We start from the raw sequence: 26,758 nt of genomic DNA on the forward strand, positions 1-26,758 counted from the left end.
ACTAAAGAAAACATGCTACACCTTAATGTTACTAGGTTAAGATAAACACATACACATCTACAGAAAATTCATATCGAGCTTTTTTAATTCATAGTGACATGGAGCGCTTACAGCCATCTCAGGCTGATGACATGCAGCAGTTTATCTCTGGAAAGTTAAAAAAATTTCACTGGCAGACTGAAATCTAAGCAGCGATGAAACAGACAGTGCTTCACCCAGATAAAGTTGAAATGGTGTGGGTGGGATATATATGTAGCAAACAGATGAGGCTGCAAAAATTATACAGCCAGTCCTAACTGAGGGCATATGCTCACCAGCTGTTATGTAAATCTGCAATTAATGTAGCTTACTAGATCCTCAGGTGCTTTCAAATAATCATATACCAGAAATGATCAAATCTACTTTCCCATCTGCATTAGATGTTAGAAAAAAAATCCCTCCTAATGAGCATCTCACTGACAGTAACCAGAACATTGTCACTATGGGACAGAATAACCAGTGGGAAACAAAAATGACTGAAATTGTAATAATTTTCACTATTAAGACTATTTTCACCATTAAGACTCACTACTAAGACACTATTTATTCAGAGAATACAGAAAACCAGTGGCCAATTATCGGTTTGGAAGTATCTGTACCTGTATCTCTGAACAAGTTTTTCCAAGTACAAACCACTCTTTCAGGCAAACCCAGAGTTATTCCCATTCAAACTATAAAATGTTGGGGATACCCCGGCTCCTGCCCACCTGCAAAATGGCAACTAAATCAACAAACCAAGAGCACCTGTGAGAAAGTGCATCGCACAAGCAAAAATCAATTAGATATTCCTATGTTTACAGAAGCCACAGTCTCATTCTAATATTCTACATAATATTAATAGCAATAATATTGCAGTATTTTCAATTCAAATTGAAAAACCAATGTAATAATTAACATTCAGCCAAAACATCATATAGCGAGTCACAAAGACTTGCTTTCCCATGTACAATTGTGATCACATTGACTCCAAGCTCACCTCCAAAATATCTATCTTCCAAAAAAAAGGAAGGCATTTCTAGCTATTCTGATAAATCCTGCCAACCTACTGTGACAACAACATTGCAAAGTTAGGTACTTACAAAGATGCGTTTGAAATTAAGTATCTGCACTTCAATCTATGTAACTTTTTTTCTGAAACATAAATTCAATAAAGGGACCGCAAAATTTATCTTAGAAAACATGGTGTACAATACCGCGTATTTTTAGAGCTAGCTGTCATCCTAGCCAATGATATAAGACTTAAGAGGAAAAAAATGAAAGACTTAAAATTGTGATCAGACTGAAGAAATGAAAAGATGGCAAGACAAAACACAATTAAGAGTTATCAGTCTTTTATAAATAATTCTTTAAGAGCAACAATGTTATAAGGCTTAATATGAAAATCAAATGTTTAATTTAAGAAAAATATCACAGCAATTAAAATCAGTAGGAGTCCTGTGCTAGTATAAATGTGTCATCTTGAATAATAATTTCTTTCTCTGTTAGGCAATATCAAGGTTAACAGAGTAGAAAGTTAATGAGAATTCCATGCTGTATTCAACCTCTGGCCACCCCAGCATTTTGCTCACCAGAATTTACAAAGCACCCAACGGCAAACATTATTAGTAAAACATGATTTGTATTAGCATAAAAGCAAGCAAGAAACAGAACAGCAAAGGTAAAGAATAATTCAGCATAGAAAAGCGAGAGGCTTACCAATAACATAGGCTAGCAACAGCGCCAGGGTGACTGTAATGGCAGTGGCACTCAGGGCAGTGCACTTCCAGTTGCAACACCTGTAAGGTTTGTTAAAAGTGAAGGCAGGTCTAGAAAAGGTACTTCTAGGAAGAGGCCTAGGAGGTGGAGAGTAAACAGTGTTGGATGTTAAAGGATAGTTCTGACTGGCTGCGCTGAAGATAGCTGAAGACCCAGATCCATGTTTAAATAGGAAATGCCTACAAAAAGAAGACAAAGAACTGTGCTGTAAAAACCACATTGTGATTTAAGAAGAAGGGAACTATATAGGCACTGTATGATAAATACTGCATATATCCACAGAAAATATTAGCGACAGGAAAGTGTGTATTTGAATGCCCTTTGTATGGGAAGATTTTCAACCACACGACAAGATTTCCAGCAAATTTTTAGTGAAACAGTATCATGTAGATGAATTCTAAACTATTCTCCCAGCAGTTCAGAGTAATGCAGAGGAAAGATTATTTTTCAGTACAGTATTTTGGGGTCCTCCACGGCAAGCAGCCACTGTGTGCCTCGTTACCCGGGCCTGAGACATGGGAATTGTTGCCAGCAGTACTAACTCCATCCACAAACACACAACCAGGTTTATCTCCCCAAGAGTATACAAAACATGCAGAATCCTCTGCCCCTGTGAATATTTACTTTAACTATGGGATTCTCTCCAGAATACAGGAAATAACAAAAAAAGAAAAAAAAAAAGAAAAAAAAAAGAAAAAAGAGAGAAAGGTGAATACTTAGTGGAAAATCTACAAGGATAATTCATTTTGAAGGACTGTAGTCACTACACAGGTAAGTACAATTTCTTTAGTATTCTTAATTGAGCTATTTCGAGAGCAGTTTTTCTTCAAATGCTTTTGTCTACTGTGGTGATTCTCAAACACACTATGAAAGAATTAATTTGGAGACCTATTTCAGCATATTTTGGAGGGCTGATTGCCTTCAAGAAAAAATAGCAAGGAGGTACTTTAGCAGAAAAAAATAAGGTATAGAAATGTGCCTTGCAGAAGGGGCTGTGATGCAGAAATATAGAATGGTTGTCTATAGGAAGATGGATGGTTTTGAGGACTGGCAAGTGCTCTCCCAGAGAATTTGGGAAAGGATATTTAATTTTAAGGAATAACTTCCTGTGCTATGGGCTCAGAAATTGTGACAAGAAAGGACACATTCGAGGCTGACCATACCAACCCCATATTCCTTCAGAAACCCCAACTTTCTTTGGAGACCTTCTTTCCTTTGTTTTATGTAAGCAAGCTTCTTGAGTGCTCTCTTTTCTGACAGGTACACATCTAAATCTCGTGCCATAGCATGCACCCTAAGAAATTTAGAGCATCTCAGCAGTCCTCTGTCTCAAACCACATGATCTGAGCTGAGAAAGCAAGCGAAGGGGCACTGAGACTACACAGCTTGCAAGAACAAGGACCACATTGGCCATAGAGCTGCCACTAGAGTATTGTTATAACCTAAATCTCTGTGGCCTTTGTGTTGAGCATCCTGACTCAGAAAGAGTGTTCTGTGCCCTGTTCGTACGAGCTCCCAGCTGAGTAAGAGCATCAGTGACTGTTGTTGCTGTTGGTTCACATATAACCCATTTCCCTGTTCTTCCACCAGCTGAGCACGAGGCAAGTGCTCTGTGGCCCCCAGGCAAGCACTACTATGTCACTTGTGCTGGGGGTGCAAGTTGCCCTCAGTTGTTTCTGCCTAAATTGAAGGAGGATCTTGCATTTAGAATCATGTGGCACTACAATGCCTGCAAGACAAAAGCCACAGACACACTTCACAGCTGAAGTTAACTGGCCAATGTTGACATGTCCAGTCATGGCCAGAATCTTCCCAATAACCAGTGTACCTTGACACCTTCAGCAAGGCACAAGACACGTTTTTGAATACATATATGGATCAATCAATCCACACTGGCAGAATTTCTTTGATGGATTCACAGCGGGATGTACAAAGGATCAAACACTCCAGTGTATGAGACATGATTATACTGTGACATTTGACTTTAAGAATATTGTAAATACATGTTACTGAAAAGGTAAATTCCTAAAATGGTGTAATGAGCATGATATTATGTATTTCCATTATAAGATTTTAAAAGGAAGGTTACAGTTCTCAAAATGTCAGATTATACAAAATAAAAAGGTATTACAGGGCAGTTTTATCTTTCAAAGGGCCTTTATTCAGGCAGTTACATAAAAAAGAAGGTAAACGAGAATACCAGTTAACTTGCATTACAAATTACAGTGCCTACATATCAGATTCCTTTGACGAACCACAAGAATGAAATTTTTGCATTGCTTATGTTAAGTACTAGTTATTCCTGCTTCACACTTATTACCCAAGCACTCAGATAAAAAAAGGACAAGAGCATCTTGGCACTATATTAGACAACACATTCTAGTTTTCTTTCCCATTGACTTCCACAAATATAGAAATATATTATATAGCTGGCAATGCTCTGAACATGGTAATGCTACCTGTAACTATTTCAGTTCAAAAATCCTAAACTCAAATATAGTAAAATAATAAATTCCAATGAAGTAACAACTGTCTACGGGACTATATAGTGCTGCTTCCCTCATACCAGGCCAACAGAAAAAAGTTAGTTATTTTGGTTTCAATGCTTCATTGTCACACATGAAGGCTTTTGCAAGTATGTGAGGCCTTACTTTTCAGTTGGCATTTAACGAGAGTAATTTAGACATTTGGTAGGAAAGAACGTCACAGCAAAATTTCCTACTGATATTCCAGGGAGAAGAAGCAGAATCACCATATAAAATAAGAAAGGTATTATTATATATAAGCATATACATAAATAAAGTATATATACATACACAGACACACAAATAAAAAAAAGTTAATAGTTCTTTAATTGCTTTACATTGTCAAGACATAATGACAAAATGCTACTTATTTGATAACTTTTCATTTAAATTTTTTTTTAAATTACAGCAAAATGGTCAGATACTGGCAGTATTGATTGTCCTTTAGGGTGCATAGCTCAAAGATATCAGTAAAGGGAAGGAAATGCTGAACTGAAAGTTATTATTAAGGCTCTAATAGCCTTGCAATCAATAGCCAGGAATAATTTCATTCTCTTGCACAGGGTTTTACAAATGTGGCTTCATAGCCTGTTGGTAAAATGCTAGTGTGCAGAGAGCTTCCTTTATTAGCAGAAGAGTGCACAGAAGCTGGATTCAGCTCACACCCTCTTAGACAGATGACTCCATTCACACAGAGGAGAATTTACATAGCTCTAACGTCTTGTAATAAAACCGAGATTCTGAGGCAATGCTACACTGAAACTGAGCTACCGGCGAAATAACGTTGAGAAAACGTTAAAAATCACAATTGTTTATGCCTTCCATTTTTGGGAGAGTATATCGAGTACCCAAAGACATTTCTATAGAATTTGAAAAACACTGGTGGCACAAAGACAAATTTCCAAAGCCAGCCTGTGACTATGTTCTCATAAACTCAGACGACTCCTCATCTGTCTGAGCACACCACTGTTCCCAAAGGACATTAGGACACACTAAACTGTTGCTATCAATTCTATAAAATCAGGTGCTCTCTTGAAAGAGCAAAATAATAAAAATTGCAGTTCAAAAGTTTAGTTGTGACTGCAGCCTGGTGTGTGCTTTAATATTCAATCTAAGAGAGAAGCTAAGGCTTTTTTTTTTTTTTTTTGTAAACTGAGAACACAAGAGAAATCAGAGAATTTATAAGAAAGATTGATAAGACCACTCATTCCAAGTAGGGAAGTTCTAAATGTTTACAAAAACATCAAAAACATCCATAAAGAAGACGATAATATTCTCTTAAAAAAAGAAATACAGGACATAATCTGTAAGGCATTTACTTGTGAAATAAAAGTCTCAGTATTATTACACTGATAATTCCAATACATAAATAAATATTAAAGGCCGAGTAATAATTTCACATATAAAAGAGGCAGTTGGAAAACGTTCCCTGTTTCTTAAGGTAACTACATCTCTTCGCCTATCTGTCCATTTGTTCGTCTCTACAAATGTAAAATTTTTGAACTTTGAATTCTCTCAAGCAAAGTTGACGGTAAGAAAAAGATCCTCCCAGACTTATAAAAATTGCGGGGTGGGAGGATGGGGACAAAACCGCCAACCCCCCCAGAAAAAACCAACGAAACCAGCAAAAGCCCCAGTAAGCTCCTGTTTCTAAACTCAGCTGTTCACCCCCTTTAAACCCCTCTGTCCAGCCACCCAGCACCGCACACAGTGGCTAATGAAGCAGAATACGTACTGGCTGATCAATAGCTCGGTCTAAATCTGCTACGCTGACATGCCCAAAAAAGAGATAAGGACTGAGGGAAGGGACTTATTGGGGAGTTCAGGTGACAGAAAGCATGAAATTAGACCTCTCAGTCCTGCTGATCACAGAATAGCTTGCTTTCTGTAAAGAAGCAGTGTCATGTGGCACATCTAAGTGCTCTTATTCAACCTTAAGAGGAATGGCATATAACTCCAAGAGTGTCATTCATACAAAAATGATGAATTCTCAGCTAGGAGAAGGTTAGAGAACAGGAGTTCATTTCTTTCTTTACATCGTTCTCTATGAGGACGTTTTGTTATGTACTTTTGGTTTCTTATCTGGAATGGTAGCTTAAGTCTTATAAAAGCTACACATGAAGGAACATCCCAACTGAATTCATGTGGCGGTAACGTAATACTATTACAGAAACTCGATTAACCCCACACAGAACTCCTTAATTAAATTCTGAGAAAATATTTTGATTTCCCAGTACTGTAGTAGTAATGTCCCTCAACTTTTCAAGGGCTTAATATCACTTCTCAAAGTTCTGTGCATTTACCCAGTGCCTTGTGCCCGTAGGCCTAGAAGTCCACCTTCATTTGTACCTATAACACGTTTTCTTTCCGTTTTTATTAAAAATTACAGATTTGTAAGAGGAAACAATGAAGAACAAAAGTAGATTTGAAAGCGAACCACCAGATGAGTTAGTAGAAACACATATCTTGCAATACCTTGGCCAAAAGAATGAGTTTGCATTTCTCCTGGAGAAACCAAGTAGGAACACATTTGTACTTGTATGTTTCATAGTCAAGAAATAGTTACCTAAAGTGTTACAAATTGCTGCATAGCTATGCGATAGGAAAACTAAGAAGTCTTCAGTTTGATAATTTAAATTTTTCAATTACTTTTCAACTAAATTTGATTACTGCATATAATATATATAACTATATATCTATACCAATGTTTATGTAGGCAACTGAATTCTTATAGATGTCAACAGAAGTGCAAAGGGAATTTTTAAGAGGCATAGTAACTGAAACACAAGAAGGACTCTGATTTTTGGCGTAACCAGAGAATATATAAAGATGGTAGCCAAAAGGGATTTGGAACTGATACAATTGCCCAGATACTTTGACAAACATCAACCACAAGCCCATTGCAACTTGACCCTTTTAAGTCACTTAATATTTCCTGTGACAGTAGGAAGAAGCAGAAATTTGCTTTCCTGATTTTCTATCCATCCTATTCTGTACCCAAAGTGGGAGGGGAAAAAAAAGGAAAATTCTAAATTTAGATAATAATCAGAATATGGACCTCTGTTTATAAATCTTGCATATGGTACTCAGTAAACTACATATTATAAAAACAAGACAGGTATTTTAAGGTAAGTATATAGTATAAAAACAAGATAACTACTTGACAACAAAGATATACGCACTATACTCTCATCTTGAAAGACAACCCAGGAAAAATGTACGTGAATGTAAGACATTCTTATAGAATGACTTATAGACAGAATCTGACCTTATCTGCCTTGTTTTATCTTTTTGTGTGTAAGAACTGTAGGAACAAGAATACTCACGGGTGAAAGAAGAGGGAAATGGCCATGAAAACTATTTATCTAATTTATTTTATCATTCTATTTTTACATGTATAATTGAAATACATTTGAAACCCCCTAGAGACTTGTCTTTGGGAATAAAGTTGCTTTGTTAAAATTTCCTCTTTGAGCTGGACTTGCCTTTTGAATCATTCACATAGAATTGCTTCCTTTTATTCACTCTTGTTTATTTTACACCATGTTTGAAAATTTAGCCCTGTGACCCTGGATGTGAAAGGATGTAAAAAGAATCTGTATCCTTTACTTTTAACTTCAGTAGAGAACAACAAGTGACATGATGCTGACTCACTTGTCTGTTGTTGCTGTAGGCAAGCTAAGCCTGTTAACCAGGTGACTAAACTTTCAAGTCTCTGGCAGAAAACTGGGACAATAATTACATAAATATAGGACAGTGCCAAAATCAATCAAGAACAGCTTCTAAAATGGAACAGTTGTCCAAAATACAATTGTCTTCTGGTTTCATTGGCTATTTAGTGAAAAAAAAGATAAAACAAAAACTACCACAGTGGGAACATAAATTACTCTTGTATAGATCAGTATGGGCTTTATTATTATGATACATGGTGACTTTGCTACATTAATCCAGTAGTTTTCAAAAGTGATTTTCTGTGGCTTAGGACTTTTCTTTAGCACTACAATTCAACAACAGCTCAGTAAAACTGATCAATGCACATGGAGATTTGCGGGGTAAGGAAGGAATAAAAGAGCTCATGGTTAGCTCTATTTTTTTCAGTAATTTTTAATTTTTTCACCTGGAAAATGAGAACAACAGTGCTTACAATAATATTTACAAGGGTTATATACAGAATAGTATGTAATATTCACAGAGTACTTGAAACCGTGAATTGAGAATAATAATACCAATACTGTAATTTTGTTGCTTACATGCTGCGATTAGAAGCATGGCTTAAAACAAAGAAAGGAATGAGATAACTAAAGTAGAAGTAGTTGCTGTACAGTTCTCTTTGCCATGAACTTCCTCCTGTGGGTATTCATGCATATTCTAGCTGACTTTTGCTACTAGCATTTAAGTCTATGTCCAAATACCTACGCTCACATGCATATGATCTAAAGCCAAGCTGTATAACTACTGTGATAAATAACACAAATTTTACTTGACAAGAGGTGGATCACGTTACCTATGTAAATACTATCTCCTCTTCCAATACAGATTTCCTAGAGGTAGCTATCCAGGGGATGGATACACATTTCCGGGCAATAACTTTATACATACATATGTGTTTTTCTTTCAAATGAAAAGATAGTATCTTTTGCATATCTCTGACCCTTTCTGCTACACATAGTCTCTGTTTCCCAAATCAGCCTAGGCTCTTTGTATTAACCTGTAATTATCTTTTATCTGTTGAAATTTATATTCGTTCTGTTTCTGGTTTTGAAAATGAAAACACTGTGTTTCATAGAAAGCTAACAGGCTTCTGGCTTATTGGTGGCCATAACATAACAATGTATCTTTACTTATATTTATAATTTTATATATTATTCCATTATTCAAAATAATGAGCGAAGAGTATCTGCAGCGTGATTGTTCAAGTTACCATATCAACTCTGCAAAAAAACCCCTTACAAGCACATACACTATCCCACTGTTCCAGCGAAGGCCAAGCCAGAGCTCTTCCCAACGAAAAAATACAGCAGAGTATATGAACAATTTAAATTGCCTTATTGTCCTTACTGACTGGATCTCAAATTATTCAAAAGAAAGACCCTCAAGTGCCATTGCTGTTAACATGAAAATTGTACTTCATTGTAGCTAAAAAATGTTCATATTTTTATTTCCATAAATGATGCTTTCATTCTCGCATTATTAAATTTAGGGTCATATTTACAGCTTTTATGTTAAGTTCATGGTCATATTTACAGTTTTCAATTTGTCTTTTACAATTCAGAAGTTTGAAATATTTTTAGGATCTTTTCTTATGTGCAGTGAAAACACATGGGACTTGGACTGAATTTAAAAACCTCGCTATGTGTCTGTTTTTAACACAGTCAGACTCTCTATAGATTAGATTTATTGTTTAATTAGGTAGAAAATGACAAAACACAAGTGAAATGTCATAACAGCAAATACTGACCAACAAGATTTGAAAGAAAGATCATAAACAAAGCCCTCCCCTGCATTTATTCTTGGGATAAGCACAAGTCCGGTCATTTAACTCAGGAGTAGGCTCCATTCGCAAACAAGTTCCTAATGAATTGCATTGCTCAAATAGTAATTGTCTCCCTGCTCGGTGGTGTATGATCATCAACACCTGTGTGTCTTGGGAGCTGTAAAAGCCGTTCTGTTTGCTATGGAAACGTTGAACTGGGAAAAAGGAAGGCACAAAAGTGCTTTCTGTGTCTCTGCATTGGAGACAAGATTCACAAGATGCTCAAATGAAGAGACCAAGGAGAAAGAATAAACCTTTCAAGAGCTCACACTGAACCGCTTGAGTGTGTATTTATATATGCATCTTTCTTTAATTATTTCCGCTTTTAGCACTACTCCAGCTTAAACAGAAAGTGAGTATGTACATGTTTCTGTGATTTGAAAGGCTATCAATGTATTTTTTGAAGAACACAAATAATTATGAGCTGATTAAAAAAGAACAAAGGAAAACCATAGTACAGAATTAATCTCTTGATAAGTGATCATTGTCTCCCCTATACTAAACAGAATTAAAACCAAGATGATATTTTTAGGAAAACAGAAATCCAGATAGTCTTAAAAACGTACCTTAAATAGCTATATAATACAGAAAGGAATGACTCCATCTATACAATCAGCTGAATAAACTTCTTAAGCACCAAAACTCGAAGTTTTTAAGTGTTTAGAGCCATAATCAAACTTTAGGGCTCTGAAATATTGCTGAATAGTAACTAAAAATCATAACTGCCTTGAACCCCAAATACTTCTCTTTTTGTTCTAGTACTTCAAAGTTTTATATAAATTAATGATAATTGAATCTCAGGTTCACGGTCTGGTACCTCACTGTCCCCTTAGAGGAGCTATTACCATGGTGATAAGATTGCTTAAATTAAGCTGTCTTTTTCCACAGCATTTGGCTCATTGCCAGTGCAGTGAGGGGAGATTTCAGTCCATTCAGCACAGCATTAACCTTACTGCCAACACTGCTAAATGGGTTAGAGGAACTAGAAAGAAATTTGATCGGAAAAAGAAAGGAACAAGCAAATATGTAAAATACTGAAGCAAAAAACAGGACTAAAAAAAAACAACTTTGAAACAAAATCAAAATTAGGTAAATTTTGATATTTAGACAGAAAATTTAAAAATTCTAATGCTTGGGTAATGTAAATGCAAAACTTTACTCAAAATAAGCGTGTCCAATGGTCTATCCATGAGGGAACTGTAACAGACTAATGGGAGGATCAGAAATAATGCCAGGTAAAAATCCCTACTTAACATCTAGTTTTTTATTCTTATTTGAGAATTTGACTGAAGTGGGAAAATAAATAGCAAATGCCAGGGGAAAAAAAAACCAAAAACAAAAAAGCAAGTAATGGAAACAAATACTGAGTCAACTAACAGGGCATGGAGAAAATGAAAAACACTCCTTTGAATTGTCAGGGTTTAATGCATACTCCATAAAAAGTAGTAAGCTGTGTTCAGATAGGGCTGTCAGAGATAATGACAATGTATTACACTGTAAATCATAAGATTTGAAACATTAGAGCAAACTATCTATGAAACCTGAAAAAACAATTATCTTAGTGGAAAGGAAGGGAATAAGCAATAGGTTGCAAGTACTTTATTCTGGGGGAGAAGAAAAAAAATCAATTTATTTAAGAGCCCAATAACATTATCCTAAAAAAGACAATCAATGTTTCCTGTGTTTTTATGTCGTGTGAGAGATCCTTGCAGTCTTTTTCTGGCAATACTTACAAATTATTTTTCTGTGTGACAATGAAATTACTGCATGTTCATAAGTCATTTTAATAATGAATATGTTTTTTTTTTCAAGACTCCGTGTGCATGCATACAGATAGAGCCTGCATTTGCATTTACAGGCACATTACAGCACTGAAGGCTGCAGCACAGGCAGTCAGCAGTTTGAGCTGTTACACCTCCTACAGGTACAGCTCTTCTCCAATTTCTTCTTCAACAGCAATTCTTCGACACGTCCTCTGAAGTTTTAAAGGTGTTCCTAATTCTTATTTTCATTTGGGTTACTTATAATCAGAATAACTGCCACAGTCAGAGAACTGGCCTTGGCAATGACATACATCTCAACTCTATTTTTGGCTTTGACAAAAGCTTGTGTGAACTTGAACAAGTAATTTCGCCTTTCCAGATCAGTCTCCTCACTCAACAGTTGGGCTAGTAAATGGGGTCCTGACAAAACTGTTTTGTGGAATAGTCCATGCATATAACACCTCTAGATGAAGCACAACCCCAAATTTCTGATTTGCCGTTTTCTATAAAAATATAACAAATTTTTACTCTACAAAAATACTTGCAGAAAGCATACCTCAGTATATGTCTCTACTGCAGTCCTTTGAGGTCTAATCTAGGGTTTCAAATTCTAATTACATAAGAATACATGTTTAATCAGAGTATTGCAAACATTTTCAGAATTACAGAATTTTCTTTTACATAAATAGGACATATTATCATTATGAGCAGCCTCATAAACTTGCTTCGTTTCTGACTGTCCAGAATGAATAGGATTTACAGTCGCACAATTAGTTCTAGGAAATCTTTTCCTATCTGAAAATTCTCTAATATTACATGGCTACAGATAAACCATGCAAACACATGTGCTCTTTAGGGATTAACAGGAGATACAGTTGGAAGAAAAGCTGAACATGTGCATTCTGATTTTTGCCTAGTTATTACAGTAGAGAATACATTACTAAGTCGTCTTTTTGATTGCAAATGTTCCAAATTAAAAAAAATAAAAATCTGCTTAGACACATTAGGTATGTATGTATTAGGTAGATTTGGTACTATTAAAGATTTAGCACTGAAATACAGCTGCCATTGACATGTTCCTCTTTATTTTTTAGGATTATTTTTAACAGGCAGCTAAACATTAATGGAGAAGGAAAGCAAGAGAATTCAAATATTAGGCCAAAGTATCTGTTCAATTCTAGCTGAATCATTCCCTGTTAAAGGAAGAAAAAACAAGCTGCAAGCCCTTCTTTTTCTCTGATGCTGTGTTGTGTACTTCTGGGAAGTGGTGATCACAAATGTTTTTTATTACAATGTTCCCCTGCTATATCACTTGTCTGCACATAAACCGCAGATACACCTTGGCAAACACCCTCACAGATTCTACTTTCAGATTATGTCGCCTTTCAGCCAGCTTCATGAGAGTCTGCAGGAGCTACCAGAGTGTGCATGAAATCAGATGAAACAACCACTGAAGGGCAGGAATGTGAAAAATTCCCAGACTTTGTGAATCACTAACGTGTAGCCCACAGTGTGTTTTCCAATCTGAATTGCTAATCCACTGCACAGCCCTTTTGTCAGTATCCAGTTATGTAATTATAGATATAACTACACATCTATTTGTGCTTTATGAGAAGTTTCAGAATTGCAAAAATAGTAAGAAAACAGAAAAATTAAACTGAACTCAAGAGAGACTTAAAATTGCAAAGTATTTTCCCTGGTGAGGTCTGATAAGAATATACTGAACAAGGACGCAGGAAAGGCTAAACAAGATCTACGTAACTGTTAATTGAAGAGCACCAAAAGGTACTTAATGGGTACAGAATGCCCAGGGATCAGCCCTTCTTTGCAGCAGAAGGCATAGATACATAAGCTTGTTACACAAGAAATGACAGAGGTTTATCTTTATAAAGATTGTGTAAACAGAAGCTTCTAGCTCTAGAAGGACTAGCTGAACTAAAATTTTGTTTACGTTTGCTTTTGGAGAAAAGTTTCCATCTCTATTGATTCTTTTTGTGATTTGTCCTTAAGGCAAATAAGGAAAGTTTTATTTCACAATGAATCAGCTTACTCTTCAATCCCAACCTAACAGCCTTTCAGAGAAGAACAACTTAATTTGACGCTTCTGATTAGCAGCAGTTAAGTGTATAAAGATGTATAGGAAAATTAAGTTTTGTAATAAAATAAAATAAAAAATCTTACAGAATAATAAAATTTAGGTTTCAGTGATAAGTTGTGTATTAAAATGAAAACATTTCCATGCATAATACCTTGTATTCTCTGTATCAGACTATTTGGATGTCAGACATTCATCTGTTTCACCAAACACAACTTTCACAGAGAGTCATGCACTTCACATGTTTTAAAACGCCAAAACCCAAAGGAAACCCTAGTCAAAACTTCTTGGTGCTCTGTTGACAATGAAGAGGAAGAAGGTTGTAGAAAATCAAGGGCTTGTTTTAAGCATCAACTCAGCAAACACTGCTCTAGCTGAAAGCCATCAAATTAGCTAATACTTACCAGGAACCAAAAAAGCTTATTAAAGGTAAAACAATAGAGGAAACTGTGCATTTACCTCAGTGGCAGAATTCTGGGTACTGAAACACAAGTTTGCTGAATACAGAATGTATTTACTTTCAATCATTTTTCAGAGTAGGTTACTTGTGTAAGTTGTGAATGATCCTGAAGTTGAACCCTGCCTTCCCCAGCTGCTGCAGGTAAGGCTCTTCACGCTCAATACCTGTCTTGGGCCTGTATCCTTTCTCCATTACCAAATGATTATAAATTATATTCTTTGTGTATATATGCAATAAAGTGTTTAAATACGCATTGAGAAAAATATTATTTTAGTATTATTTCCTGTCTTATCCACAGGAAAGCTACTGACTGACTCCAGAAGTGCCAGAGTACACCGATTAAACAAAACTTCTACCTGCTGTTTATAAAATGGCCCTGGGAGAATGTGGGAGGGTGAGACAAGCACACAACCACAAATCCTGCCTGCACACAATTCTAAAATACCTGTGTAATCTCCACACCTTAAGGAAATCAATGTCTTCCAAAACGTTGCAAAACACGTGCTTTTATGTGCGCTAATGATCTAGAAGCACCAAGTAAATAAGGCCTCACATGGCTACATGACATGGCCTCAAATCAAAATGCATCAGCATGTCCCGAATGACAAACTTGTAATTCCCCATCACCACCTCATGTCAACGTCAGGCCACCTCCCCATTTTTTATATATATATATATATATATTTTTTTTTTTTTTTTTAACATTTGGGATATGTAGCGTACAACAGGTTGGTCTGTACCTGGTTTCCAGTGGTATGTTGCTGTTCAAGACCCAGCTGTTATGGAGATGCACTGAATCTTGTGTACTGGTGGGGGGAGTCGGGGCAGCTGGACTGGGCTGGCTGCGGGTGGTCATCGATCTTCTCTGGAGAGAATCAGCTGTTGGAGGTGGTTTTCTGGCACAGGTGCAGGCGTGCGGTGGTGGAGGTGGTGGCGGGAGGGGTCTGAAGGTGAACTGGTTGTGTGGGCTACCTGGCATATCTGAAACAACAAAGAAAAAGCAAACAAACCCACAGAGCGTTATTGTTTTAAAAAGATCAAGAGAGCATGAGCATGACAGAATATTTATTGGGATTAAAGCATTGTGCTTTATCATGTTGCTAACCCAGTTGCCTGTAAAATGTTGTTGCAACATATGAAATAATTTAAGATATATTACACCACTGAAATGGAGAATATCAGACACAGACACACCCCTTCCAGCACTGTAGTTCAGTAGTTCAACAAAAAAACCCAAAAGACAAAAAGAAAAAATAGAAAAAGAAATAACATTCACTTAATTTTTCATAGGATTTTTTGGGGAGAAGGGTAAAGAACAAATAAATCAAGTTGACACAATTGCAGTACAGATACCAACTGATTTCATGAGGTATAAATCTCATTTAAGAACGTCTGTGAAAGAAATAGACACAGTATAAGAATTAGTCTTGTGCTTCAAATCGAGAGAGAAAATAATTGAATAATTCCTACCGCCTAACAAACACCTTTCATAAAACAAGGTTAACACATTTCTATGAGTCTGTTACTGCATTTGTTAGATGAGACCTGGGATAAGGCCCTCCTAAAGACTATCTGAAGCACTAACGATCCAGATATCCAGAGAAAAGGTTCTGTGGCAGCTAAAGGCAGATGAGCTGGGAAGGAGCTCACAGCCCCTGGACCAGGCTGTGAAAGAGGAGTGAAAGATGTGTGTGCTGGGTACCCAAGGCCCTGCTGCCTCTGCTGCCACTGCCCTAGAGACCCTCCGAGGAGGACGCTGTAGCTGCAGAGGTCCTGCCCTGAGCTGTCAGTGCTGCGTGGTTCTAAGGTGGCACAGTCTGTGCCAGTGAGCTTGAATCCTCCTGCAAAAGACAACAAAGATACAAATATGGTGTAACAGTACTTTGAAGGGGCAATAAAATCTTGTTTTCTCTACTTGCTACAAGAGTCTCTGAAGACTCAGTACAGCAAGAAACACAGCTACGGAGAACTGAGGCAAGAAATTCCTTTTAAAAAGAACAATAACAAATCCTTTGCAAAGAAGATGCTGATAAAAATTGCTGCCAGATTGGGTGAACTAAGAAGCTGTTAACCTGAAAGTCTTCCAGCTAATTTACCTCAGTGTACAATGCAGCTCTGTCCCATTTCTATACTCACCCTCACTCTCCCTTTTACTTTAGTAGATGTCCAGTTAAATTTGCACAAAAGCAGCTGAAGCGGAGCTCTGACGAACCTGCAAAAATCCCCTGCAAGGCACTGTTGTTGCCATCCATTTACCACACGTGCTTTCTTCAAATTATGACATGATGTATTTTCAAGGTGAAAGATGAAAGCGTGCCCCTTCCCTTCTTGGAACAGCTGGTGGAAAAAAAAGGTACTTCTTCCTCTGTGACAGTCACAATTTACCCCAACTGGAGAAACAAGGTTGTTTAGTGCTCCACATAAGCTCTTCTATGCTGTGGTAAGCAAAGCTGTCATGGATTTGGCCCAGGCTTAATCCTTTTAATTTCATTGATCTTTTATCAAGGCAGCATTCTTACAGTTGCATTAAGGTTTACGCTGTAATATTAGTTTGCATATACCAGAAAAGCATTTCTAAGCATATTAGAAAATTGGAGACCTCAGTAAATTAAATCACTGGAGTTAACAGTCCAGAGCTTTGAAATAATCTGCTAAGGCACTTTCATACAATAATTAATCTCAGTAAATCCTGTATCCTGCTATTTTAGAATTGAAAGCTACCCAAATTTTGGACATAATATTTGATGTCCAGCATCCTCAAGCATTTGATCAATGACATTCCCTTACTTAGTGGTACCAATCTTAAATCCACTCAACAGAAAATTTACAGGATTATTATACATCCTATAATTTGCATGACAAGGTATTTTAATGGTTGTGCGACTGTCCTGTTTGAAAATTGCAGATCTTTGCCAGGACATGCAGTTAGACTCTACAAGATACATTAAAAGGTATGCAGTAAATGCTGAGCAGCCAAGATGATGACTGCTTCTCTAGGTAAATGGGGAAAAAATGTATCATCTATATGGCAACACATCTTTCAGTTCCTTTCTTCCCCTTTTATCTGTACTTTCCCTATCCTGTCAATAGCACACAATTATCTGACAAATAGTTGAGTTTGTTCCGTGCAATAGACTGGTTCTGCTTTGTGAACCATATAGTATTTCTGGTGGGTAGGGTACCTTACATCTCCCAGGGCAATTTATTACAATGTATTAATGCATCAGATTTCCTCGGGGATTCCTTTTTAATTATCACACTTGTCACCCATTCGTCCAGCTACTGGCATCACAGAAAACCTCACTTCAGATTCTGAAGTATTTTTGTGATTTAAAGACAACTCTTCTGCATCAGACCTTCACTTCAGCGAAGCAATACAAATTCATCATGCTGAGAATCAGCCTGAGTTCCCAATTAGTTTCTACAGACTTTCGAATTTGGCAGTTATTTTTATTTTGCTTGAAACTAAGTCTACACCTCATTACTTTATTTTGATACCCAAAAAAATCTTGTTTGGGATATTATGTCTAAATGTGCATGCTTACAATTCTTCACAACTCTGAATAAACAGTAGAATCTGTAAAGTAACTTAATGCAAAATCATTTAAATACCTAAGAAGTGGTATTACACAAGATAATTTGTCTAAAGCCAAGAAGATTTCAAAACATATGGGAATGATATAGAAATTAGATTAGCTATGAATTTTAATCCTGTTGCTATTGTTCAGCATACATAACTCCTGTTTTTATTTTTAATGGTTGCTAACAATGTTCAGATTTTTAATTTTTTTTTTTTTACCTCAAGAAGTCTATGTATGATGAGCAAATACAGTATTACTTGTTTTCAATGTATTCATTGACATGGTATAAGCTTGCATTAATTTAAAAATGTAACTATAAAACATGATTTCAGCTCAAAATTTACATTTACAATAATTTGCTTCAAATCAGATTTTCATCTGAGGAGCATCCAAGCCAGAAGAGGTGCTCTTGGCCCTCACTATTGGCCTTCTCATCTGCACTTGCATTTAGCCCATATTTTTTTTTACAGACAGAAGGGGCTGTTTAGAAAATGTCTAAATTCTTTCCCCTGCAAATTCATTATTTTTAAATAGTACTCTCATTTCAGCAGAACACATCTAGAACTGTGATGTTTCCCGAAAAGGTACTGCCACGATACTACAATTACAATACTGCCACAGACTTGGTGGACAAGGGCAGAGCAACAGATGTCATCTACCTGGACTTATGCAAAGCGTTTGACACTGTCCCGCATGACATCCTGGTCTCAAAATTGGAAAGTCATGGGTTCGATGGATGGACCACTCGGTGGATAAGGAACTGGCTGAATGGCTACACTCAAAGGGTTGTGGTCAATGGTTCAATGTCCAATTGGTGGCCAGTGACGAGTGGAGTTCCTCAGGGGTCGGTACTGGGACAAGTGCTGTTCAACATCTTTGTCGGAGACATGGACAGTGGGATAGAATGCACCCTCAGCAAGTTTGCCGACAACACTAAGCTCAGTGGCGTGGTCGACACGGTGGAGGGAAGGGATGCCATCCAGAGGGACCTGGACAGGCTTGAGAGATGGGCTTGTGCAAATCGCATGAAGTTCAACCAAGCCAAGCGCAGGGTCTTGCACCTGGGACGTGGCAATCCCAGGCACAAATACAGGTTGGGTGGAGAATGGCTGGAGAGCAGCCCTGAGGAGGAGGACTTGGGGGTGTTGGTGGATGAGAAGCTCAACATGAGCCAGCAATGTGCGCTGGCAGCCCAGAAAGCCAACTGCATCCTGGGCTGCATCAACAGAAGTGTGGCCAGCAGGTCATGGGAGGTGATTCTACCCCTCTACTCTGTGCTTGTGAGACCCCACCTGGAATACTGTGTCCAGCTTTGGAATCCTCAACACAGGAAGGACATGGACCTGTTGGAACAGGTCCAGCAGAGGGCCACAAAGATGATCAGAGGGATGGAGCACCTCCCCTATGAAGACAGGCTGAGAGAGCTGGGGTTGTTCAGCCTTCCAATATCTGAAGGGAGCCTACAGGAGAGCCGGAGAGGGACTCTTTGTCAGGAGATGTAGTGACAGGACAAGGGGTAATGGTTTTAAATTGGAAGAGGAGAGATTTAGATTAGATATTAGGAGGAAATTCTTTACTGTGAGGGTGGTGAAGCACTGGAACAGGTTGCCCAGGGAAGTTGTGGATGCCCCATCCCTGGAAGTGTTTAAGGCCAGGCTCGATGGGGCTTTGAGCAACCTGCTCTAGTGGAGGTGTCCCTGCTCATGGCAGGGCGGTTGGAACTAGATGATCTTTAAGGTGCCTTCCAAATCTAACCATTCTATGATTCTATAATTCTAAGATCTATATAACATTCTGTGTCTTTACTGTATATTGGATCTGCTTTGCTTTAACTCGCACACTCCCCATCCACTCCACAAACTCCACTTAAAACTTTTCTCCCCCCCCTTTTTTTTTTTATTTTTAGGGTTTTTGCTTTCATTCTTCAATACCAATGTTGATCTGTTTAGCTTTTTGATTTTGAGACACTTCCCGAACTCCATGCACTCACTCCAAAAGAGAAACTTCTGTACGGATGCCAGGTATAAACAAAAACTTTCCTTCTAATTCTGCTAGTTTGATGGACTTCCACTTCCTCTCCTTTCTTTGAGGTTTGAAGGGAAGAATTCTGCTTCTGTCCTGAATGTTTCTTCTTCTCTGGTTCTGACTCATTCTTTCGGATGGCTCTTGATCAAGTATCGAACACACACTGCTCTGCAGCAATTGCATAATGGAGCTCGGCATCCTACAGTTATGGAGCACAGACATTAACAGCTGCTGAGTTCTACTGCTACTGCTTCTTTCTTCAGGAGGTATAATAATTCAAATTTGCCTTTTCTACTAGGCTTCTACTTTTTAGAAAGTGGAAAGGTACTTAATTTTGATGCTTCCCTTACTCTGCCATGTTGCTTAAATGCTGTCCTGCTCAAAAGTTATTGGAGCCACAGACCAATGGACAAGAGCAGCATTATCATAAACTCATTTTCCTTAAGAGTCAGGCTAAAATGCCTCTGTAATCATAAACATGTAGCTAAATTGCTTTATAGACTGACAAAAAACAAACAAGCAGCTTTATCAACTAGTAAGCATCTAGTTTTTCAAAATTAGTTTTGAAAATAAGCGAGGCCTTTGCTGAAGTATTTTTCTGACAGTTTGGAAGTATTCTTTACATTTTGGATTCATATAGAATGAAGGGATAATTGAACTGTTTTATCATTTACTGACAAGACTACAATAACCTGTATCATTACTAAGTGAAGTATATCAGAGAGAATATATTAAAAAGTAATGAACCTTAAAAGGTTTGCATCCAACCTCTAGTGCTTTTGATATATTTTCATTTTTTTAGTTCCTAAATTCATTATTTATTGGTATGTTTGGATTTGTTTTACTTTTAACCAGACATGTCTCAGCTGAGTATGAATTAGCTTGCAATCTGTTATTTAACGAACAAAATTGCATCATATGTTCAGAGAGCTTGGTTCAGTTTATTTAAAAGTTCTACAGCTATACTACTGCCCAGTTACAAACCAATCTGCAATTTTTTCTCAAGCAGAGATGGAGCATAATGCTATTTATCCAAACAGAGCCTTGGAATAGGTAAATCTGCATCATGCAGGGAGATGTGTCTGACACCATCTAACAGAACTTAAGGATTATGCCCAGAGCATGGTGCCAAACTTAAATAAATGGGCACTGAAGAACTGGGAAAGATTCAGTGCAGGGAAGACAGAGAATCTGAACACTTAAGACTAGAGCTAAAAAGCATGGAATAAAAATTCTCAATTTTACAATGAGATTTATGCGCTGGGTCGAAGGAAACAAACTAAGAATTAGATGTACCATTGCAGAGTGCTGGCTCTGCTACCTGTTAATGTACTTACTGATATTTCGTAAGTCTTGACACCCTTTCTTTCCATTCTACATTGTTCTTTTTCTATGTATGCACCAAAGACCTTACTATGCTCTTAATTACTTTTTACCTATCTCGGAATTCCTTTGATTTTTGCTGTCACATATTCTGAGAAAAGGTGAATATGAAAAAACTATTGTTTATGAAATTGCTCTATTGATGCATAAATTTATGTTGTTTTGATAACTCATTCCACACTTGCTCCTTCTGATGTAGCTCAACGTTTAGTTGGTCTACCTTACTTGCAAAATCCTTTGCTTCATGAAATTTGTCAAAACACTAGGATATATAAGTATCTAACCAGTTGTTTTGCTGTGTATAATTTTTTCTCAGCCTTACTACGCAGTAAATCTTCCAGAATATAAAATATCAAACGTCTCTAAAGAATTCCACAAACCATATGGTTTTATGCAAAATAAAGTTTATAATGTAATGAAAGCTTATAAACTAAAGGTCATATGGACTCAAAGTTTACATACTAAGTAAAAGAGATTTAGAGACCTCCAGAGACCAGTACTACTTCTCACCACAGCCTACTGACATGTGCCTAAGGTGCTTTGAGCTTGCCCCCGCAGCAGCAAATTTTCCTTGGTGAGCAGGTTGGGATGGCCCAGAAGAAACTGAGGGAGGGAGGGACTAATTAAGCATTGGGGATCATCAAGGGGCTCCGGACACTTTATTTATCAGTACAGGTGTGCCCTCAAATAGCCCAGTATATAATTTCATACCATACTGCCAATCTAAGAATAGCATGAATCCTATGTGTCATTATTTAGGCTGTCCTGAAAACACAGTACTTCTAAAGAAAAATGAACAGAGATCTTATGCCACATACTTTGAATGGTGTCAATGAGCATAAAATACAGCTGGATTTACATTATAGTAATGTATTGATGTCAAACAAATTATGTATAATACTTAAACACTCCGTCCAATCTGTTCATACAGATCCCATTAAATGTTCCCTTTATGTTCTCAGTATCACATATGTTCAATTTCCTTCAATCCCTTACAATTACACACACACACACACGATAACAGCTTCTAACTCATCATAATATGCGGATCATTTTAACAAAAAAAGATTTGGTAAAATAAGAATTGTAATAATTTCCTAACCCTAACAGAAACTTATCTCTCCTTCAGCATTTCCAAGTTTAGCCATATTTAAAAATGAAATGTGATGGCAGTTCAACTCTTTAAAACACAAGTAACATTTACATTGAATGTTGTATGATCCAACTATGCAGGAAAAAAATCTACTCTGCATATAAGCTACAAGGACAGTAAGGACTTATGATAGCTGTGCAGTACTTCCTTTTCTATTTTTACATTAACAGTGAAAACTTGTATTGCAAGACCTGAGTGACCATATTTTGTAAACGCTCATAATGGAAATCATTCCAGGAAATTTTACAAAAACATAATTACCCAGTTTTGAACACCAGACTCAAAAGGAATGATGGGAACATCACCATCAGGTCCCTGTTTAAAACACTGTTGTTTTTCCAGAAGTAAATGTTTTGTTTCTTTAATTCTGTTTAATACTTGTGAAATAGTGCTAACCAGCTAAAATTCCTTCTGGACGCTGTATTTATTTAGATGGGAAAATCCCAGGCTTGTATAAATCTGTTATTTTAGTTTACATTTTTGGTCCATTTCTAACAAACAAATGCTGGATTACTTAAAGTCTACTAAAAAATCTTCACAAGTCAAATAGTATAAATGGACTTTATTACCTGCATATGATATTAAGTATCAACGCCTTAAAACTTCTAGCAATAGAGAGCTTAAGGAATTTTCATTAGCGGGACTTTTGCATTTGCCTTTTTTTTTTTTTTTTTTTTTGCCATTACTGTTGCACGTCAAAATGGTAACACTGCTGGGCTCTACTTCTGGTAAGACATCAATTAGTAGCATGATAAAAGTGAAAAAAATACTGGAGATCTCATAGTGTTGTGGAGAATAAATCAAGTGTCTCCGAAGTGTCTCTGCAAACAAACTGTATCTTGACTCAGCTGCAAGAAGATGTGGGAGACTTTTTCAGGCAAAAGAACGGAGGTTACAACTCATTAGAGAAGGAAAGGCAGTGATTTATCACTAGGGAACTATCACATGGGCACCCTTTCTGACTTTGCTGATAGGATGCATTTAATAATATTCTGCCTTTCAGGATTCAAAAAAGTCTGGCATCTGTCGTCTTTGTACCGTATACTTACTTGTCAATTTTACTTCTTGAAATAAGACCGATCTACTCTCTTTTTCAGGTGTGCATGGCAAAGTGTTTCTGATGATAGAAATGTTAATATACTCAAACTAAATGAAGGGCTTGTGGGCCCAAAGCTATCTATATTTTTCTCCAGCTATATCAGCTAGTGCAATGAAAGACATTACATTTCCTGACAAACTTTGCCTCACTGAGAGGGACTTATATCTGTAGACCATTAGAGCTACAACAGCGCTACTCCTCCTTAATTAACTCCATCACTCAGTGTTTTAACTTGGGAGCCTGATTGCTGAAGTAGAATAATTTTGGACATAAACACTGCACTGTAAGATGCCACTCTCTGTGCTGTAGTTTGTAACCAGAAATGAGTTTCAGGTTATAATGCTGTGTGCTGTGGATAAGATGTAAGTTTTAAATGTTACCATGCAGAAGCATCTGATGATATAAACACATTGATGCACAATCATATTAAATAAACATTGCCAAAGGGGAGTGAAGAGCTAGAGCTCCTGACGTGCTCTTATTCTTCTGAACTGTTGGAATTATAGCTTTGTTCTATAGTACTTCTTCATATAGCTGTTTAATACCAATACATTCTGTGTATAAAATTTACATGAAAACATTATTCCATTTATGTGAAACGCTCACATTTATGTCAGTTAATATAACAAATTTGAAATTAAACTATCCTACCCGCTCCCTTCCACCTCCTTTGTTGCAGGTGGTACATTCATCAGACTCTCTCAAACACCCATCCAGTTGAGACAGGGCACCTCTTAAATCACTACAGTCTGTTCCAACACAAGCCAGGCCTGTTGGGGGTTCAGTCACAGAGGACAAGGACAAAACGTGAAGGGAGAAGAAAAGCAGCACCCCAATTATGATGGAGACTGAGCGAACAACTTAAACAACCAGCTCAGGCTTCCGGTGGTTTGTTTAGCAGATTAAGCAGCTGCTGGTACAATTAACATCACATAGCATTCAAAGGATAGAAGTGGAGACTGACAGCTCCCAGCCAGTTTAAAGGTGATATTTCAGGAGAATGCGTAATTCCTGCCATTACTTAAAAGTGGTGGGTTCAGTCAATATCATGAGTTGTAACTTCTCTCAGTGGCAACTCACAGGGGACAGTACAATCACTATCCTAAAACTCTGAACAAAACAGGAGAGATTATAGCTTAGAGAGTAAGGCTATCATCCAGGTTTACAAAAGCCAGGCAGTTACAAGTAGCCTGGCAGCAAATTTTGATGACCTTAGAGGAGAACAGATTTTGATTAAAGAGCTGTTTATGATTGGTAAAATAGGTTGCAAGCAGCCACGGCTTCAAAAATTAATGTTTTCCCAGTCATTGATGGGTTTCGGCAGAATGATATATATATTCAAGTTTTGGCCTTTGTGTCATTAAATTCATTAGCTGTGAGAGTTTTCTAGGAGGGATCTATGGGTAATGGAATTAGCAACTATAAATCATTCTGAAATACACAGTGTATTTAGTCCAGTAATTCAGTGGAAATATCATGAATATGGACATATTATGGTTGATAACGTTCCCAGCTTGCCTCTTACCTGCTTCATCCGTGTTCCTGTTACTTTGCAACATCTTTAGGAAAAAAGACTGTTTGAAGGCCATGCCCTGTTACAGACCCAAATAATGTAAAACCCTGCAGCATTCAAGTTCACTGCACAGCAATGGCTGAGGTGAAGACTCTTCCATTTTAGTGCTTGCCTTCTCAAGGCTGGGATAGTGACATGAGTCCTACCAGTGGAATGAAGCACAGAATCCTGTTCAACTTAAAGCCCAGTCATGAGAGAGATCATTTTAATTCATATTTTTGTAAATATAAAATGTTCTGTGGCTCTACAGAAATATGAAAGATGAAAAGCCCTAGGTCATAGTTAAACCTGCCGGTTACCTCAGGACCCAAACTCAAGCCCTGATGAGCATGTTCATGTGCATTCCTGAAATTACCGGGGGCAAGATCCCAAGCATATTCCCTATCTATTTGTACTCAGACAGAGCTAGCATGTTGTTGGCAGCATTGCAAACTTTAAGTTTACTTCAAGGTGGAAGTGCCTTTCTGGCTTCAAGGATGAATCACACTCCAGCTTCTCTCACCTGGATTTATAAAGGTTTTGCTCAGGACACCTGATTCTCTGCACTCCAGATTATCATGTCAAATCCAGCCATCCAGCAAGAGCCCTGACATTATTTTGCAGAGCATAATTGAAAATACTAGATCCATCTTTAAGATCAATACCATGTAGAGAAGTAGAAGCTTGAAGCTCTTCTGTATCATTCAATAATTGTCTCTACACCCATGTATTTCCTTCATTTTTAAGACAATCCTTTTAGAAAGATATTAATGAGGGAACACCAGGAGAAATATAGACTAGTTTCTATATTTGTAATATTCTGAAGAAAATGTTTATAGCTTATATAGGAAAATGAAGGTCTCCGTTTTATTCAATAAAACAGCATGCTTTTATTATGGATTTCACCTTGACATTAAATTGCTTGATATGAACATCTTTACATACATTTCCAGTGACTATTATATGAATATAGGGAGTATTAAAAAAAAATAATTATTTTATCTGTGGTTATGTAGAAACTTGTGGATGGGAAGAAAAAGCTGTCAGATGTATCCAGATATTAAACATACATAGAGTTTAACTGTGACTCTATGTGCATATCTATCTCAAATTCATCAAATTAATACTAATGTAGTATTTTTTTATAAATAAATACTAAGAAATATTTTTCTTAACAGTAGACTTTGCATCTAGATTTTGTGTAAACACTGTAGCCAGTTAAGCAGACTACAGTGTCTGTAAGAGTACTGCATAAAGCCTTAGAGAGGGCTCAACATCACATTCAGCTGGAGGTTTTAGGGGAGCACAACACATAGTCATCACACTGAAATAAGCTGAACATTACTTTCAATCATAGTATTGATTTGTTATTAAAGTAGTTTTGGGCATTTTACAGAAAAGTTTACTTCTAGACTTTTTCCCTGACTTCCTGAGGAAGAGGTGTAGTGGTGCAGCGATGGTCCAGGGGGACCACAGCAGCTCTGGCTCCATTTGGGTGGTATGCTGGTTTGAGGTGGCTTTGCTCTACAGGAGCAGAGAAGTAGAAGACAACCTTGCTCAAACCTGATTGTTCAGAACAAATATCCCTTGACCTACAAAGTTCAACCAGAATTCACCACTGGGCTCCATCTGATTATAAATCTGCATCCCCTGTACTAGCTCTGTAGGAATGATTTCTGCTGTATTCTCTGAGATTTAATTTGAAAGTGATTCTTCTTTCTCTGTAGACTGTATGGGGGAGCAGAGCTGCATGTTGCTACAATTTTCTGCTAGCTATTTGGGATACCAGAGAGCC

General features: G+C 37.2%; 1 protein-coding gene across 2 annotated transcripts in view; it reads right to left on the reverse strand.

The window, feature by feature from the left end:
* TENM1 (teneurin transmembrane protein 1) overlaps positions 1–26,758 on the reverse strand; it is a 249,015-nt gene that overhangs the window by 143,690 nt on the left and 78,567 nt on the right. For both annotated transcript variants that reach the window (XM_074147706.1, XM_074147705.1), the window contains exons 3-4: positions 14,911–15,151; positions 1,735–1,973 (exon numbers count right to left, since the gene is read on the reverse strand). In XM_074147706.1, coding sequence (XP_074003807.1) covers positions 1,735–1,973; positions 14,911–15,151 — 480 coding nt within the window. The remainder of the gene's footprint in view (positions 1–1,734; positions 1,974–14,910; positions 15,152–26,758) is intronic.

The sequence above is a fragment of the Numenius arquata genome, chromosome 5, assembly GCF_964106895.1.
Source record: "Numenius arquata chromosome 5, bNumArq3.hap1.1, whole genome shotgun sequence".
Classification (NCBI taxonomy): Eukaryota; Metazoa; Chordata; class Aves; order Charadriiformes; family Scolopacidae; genus Numenius; species Numenius arquata.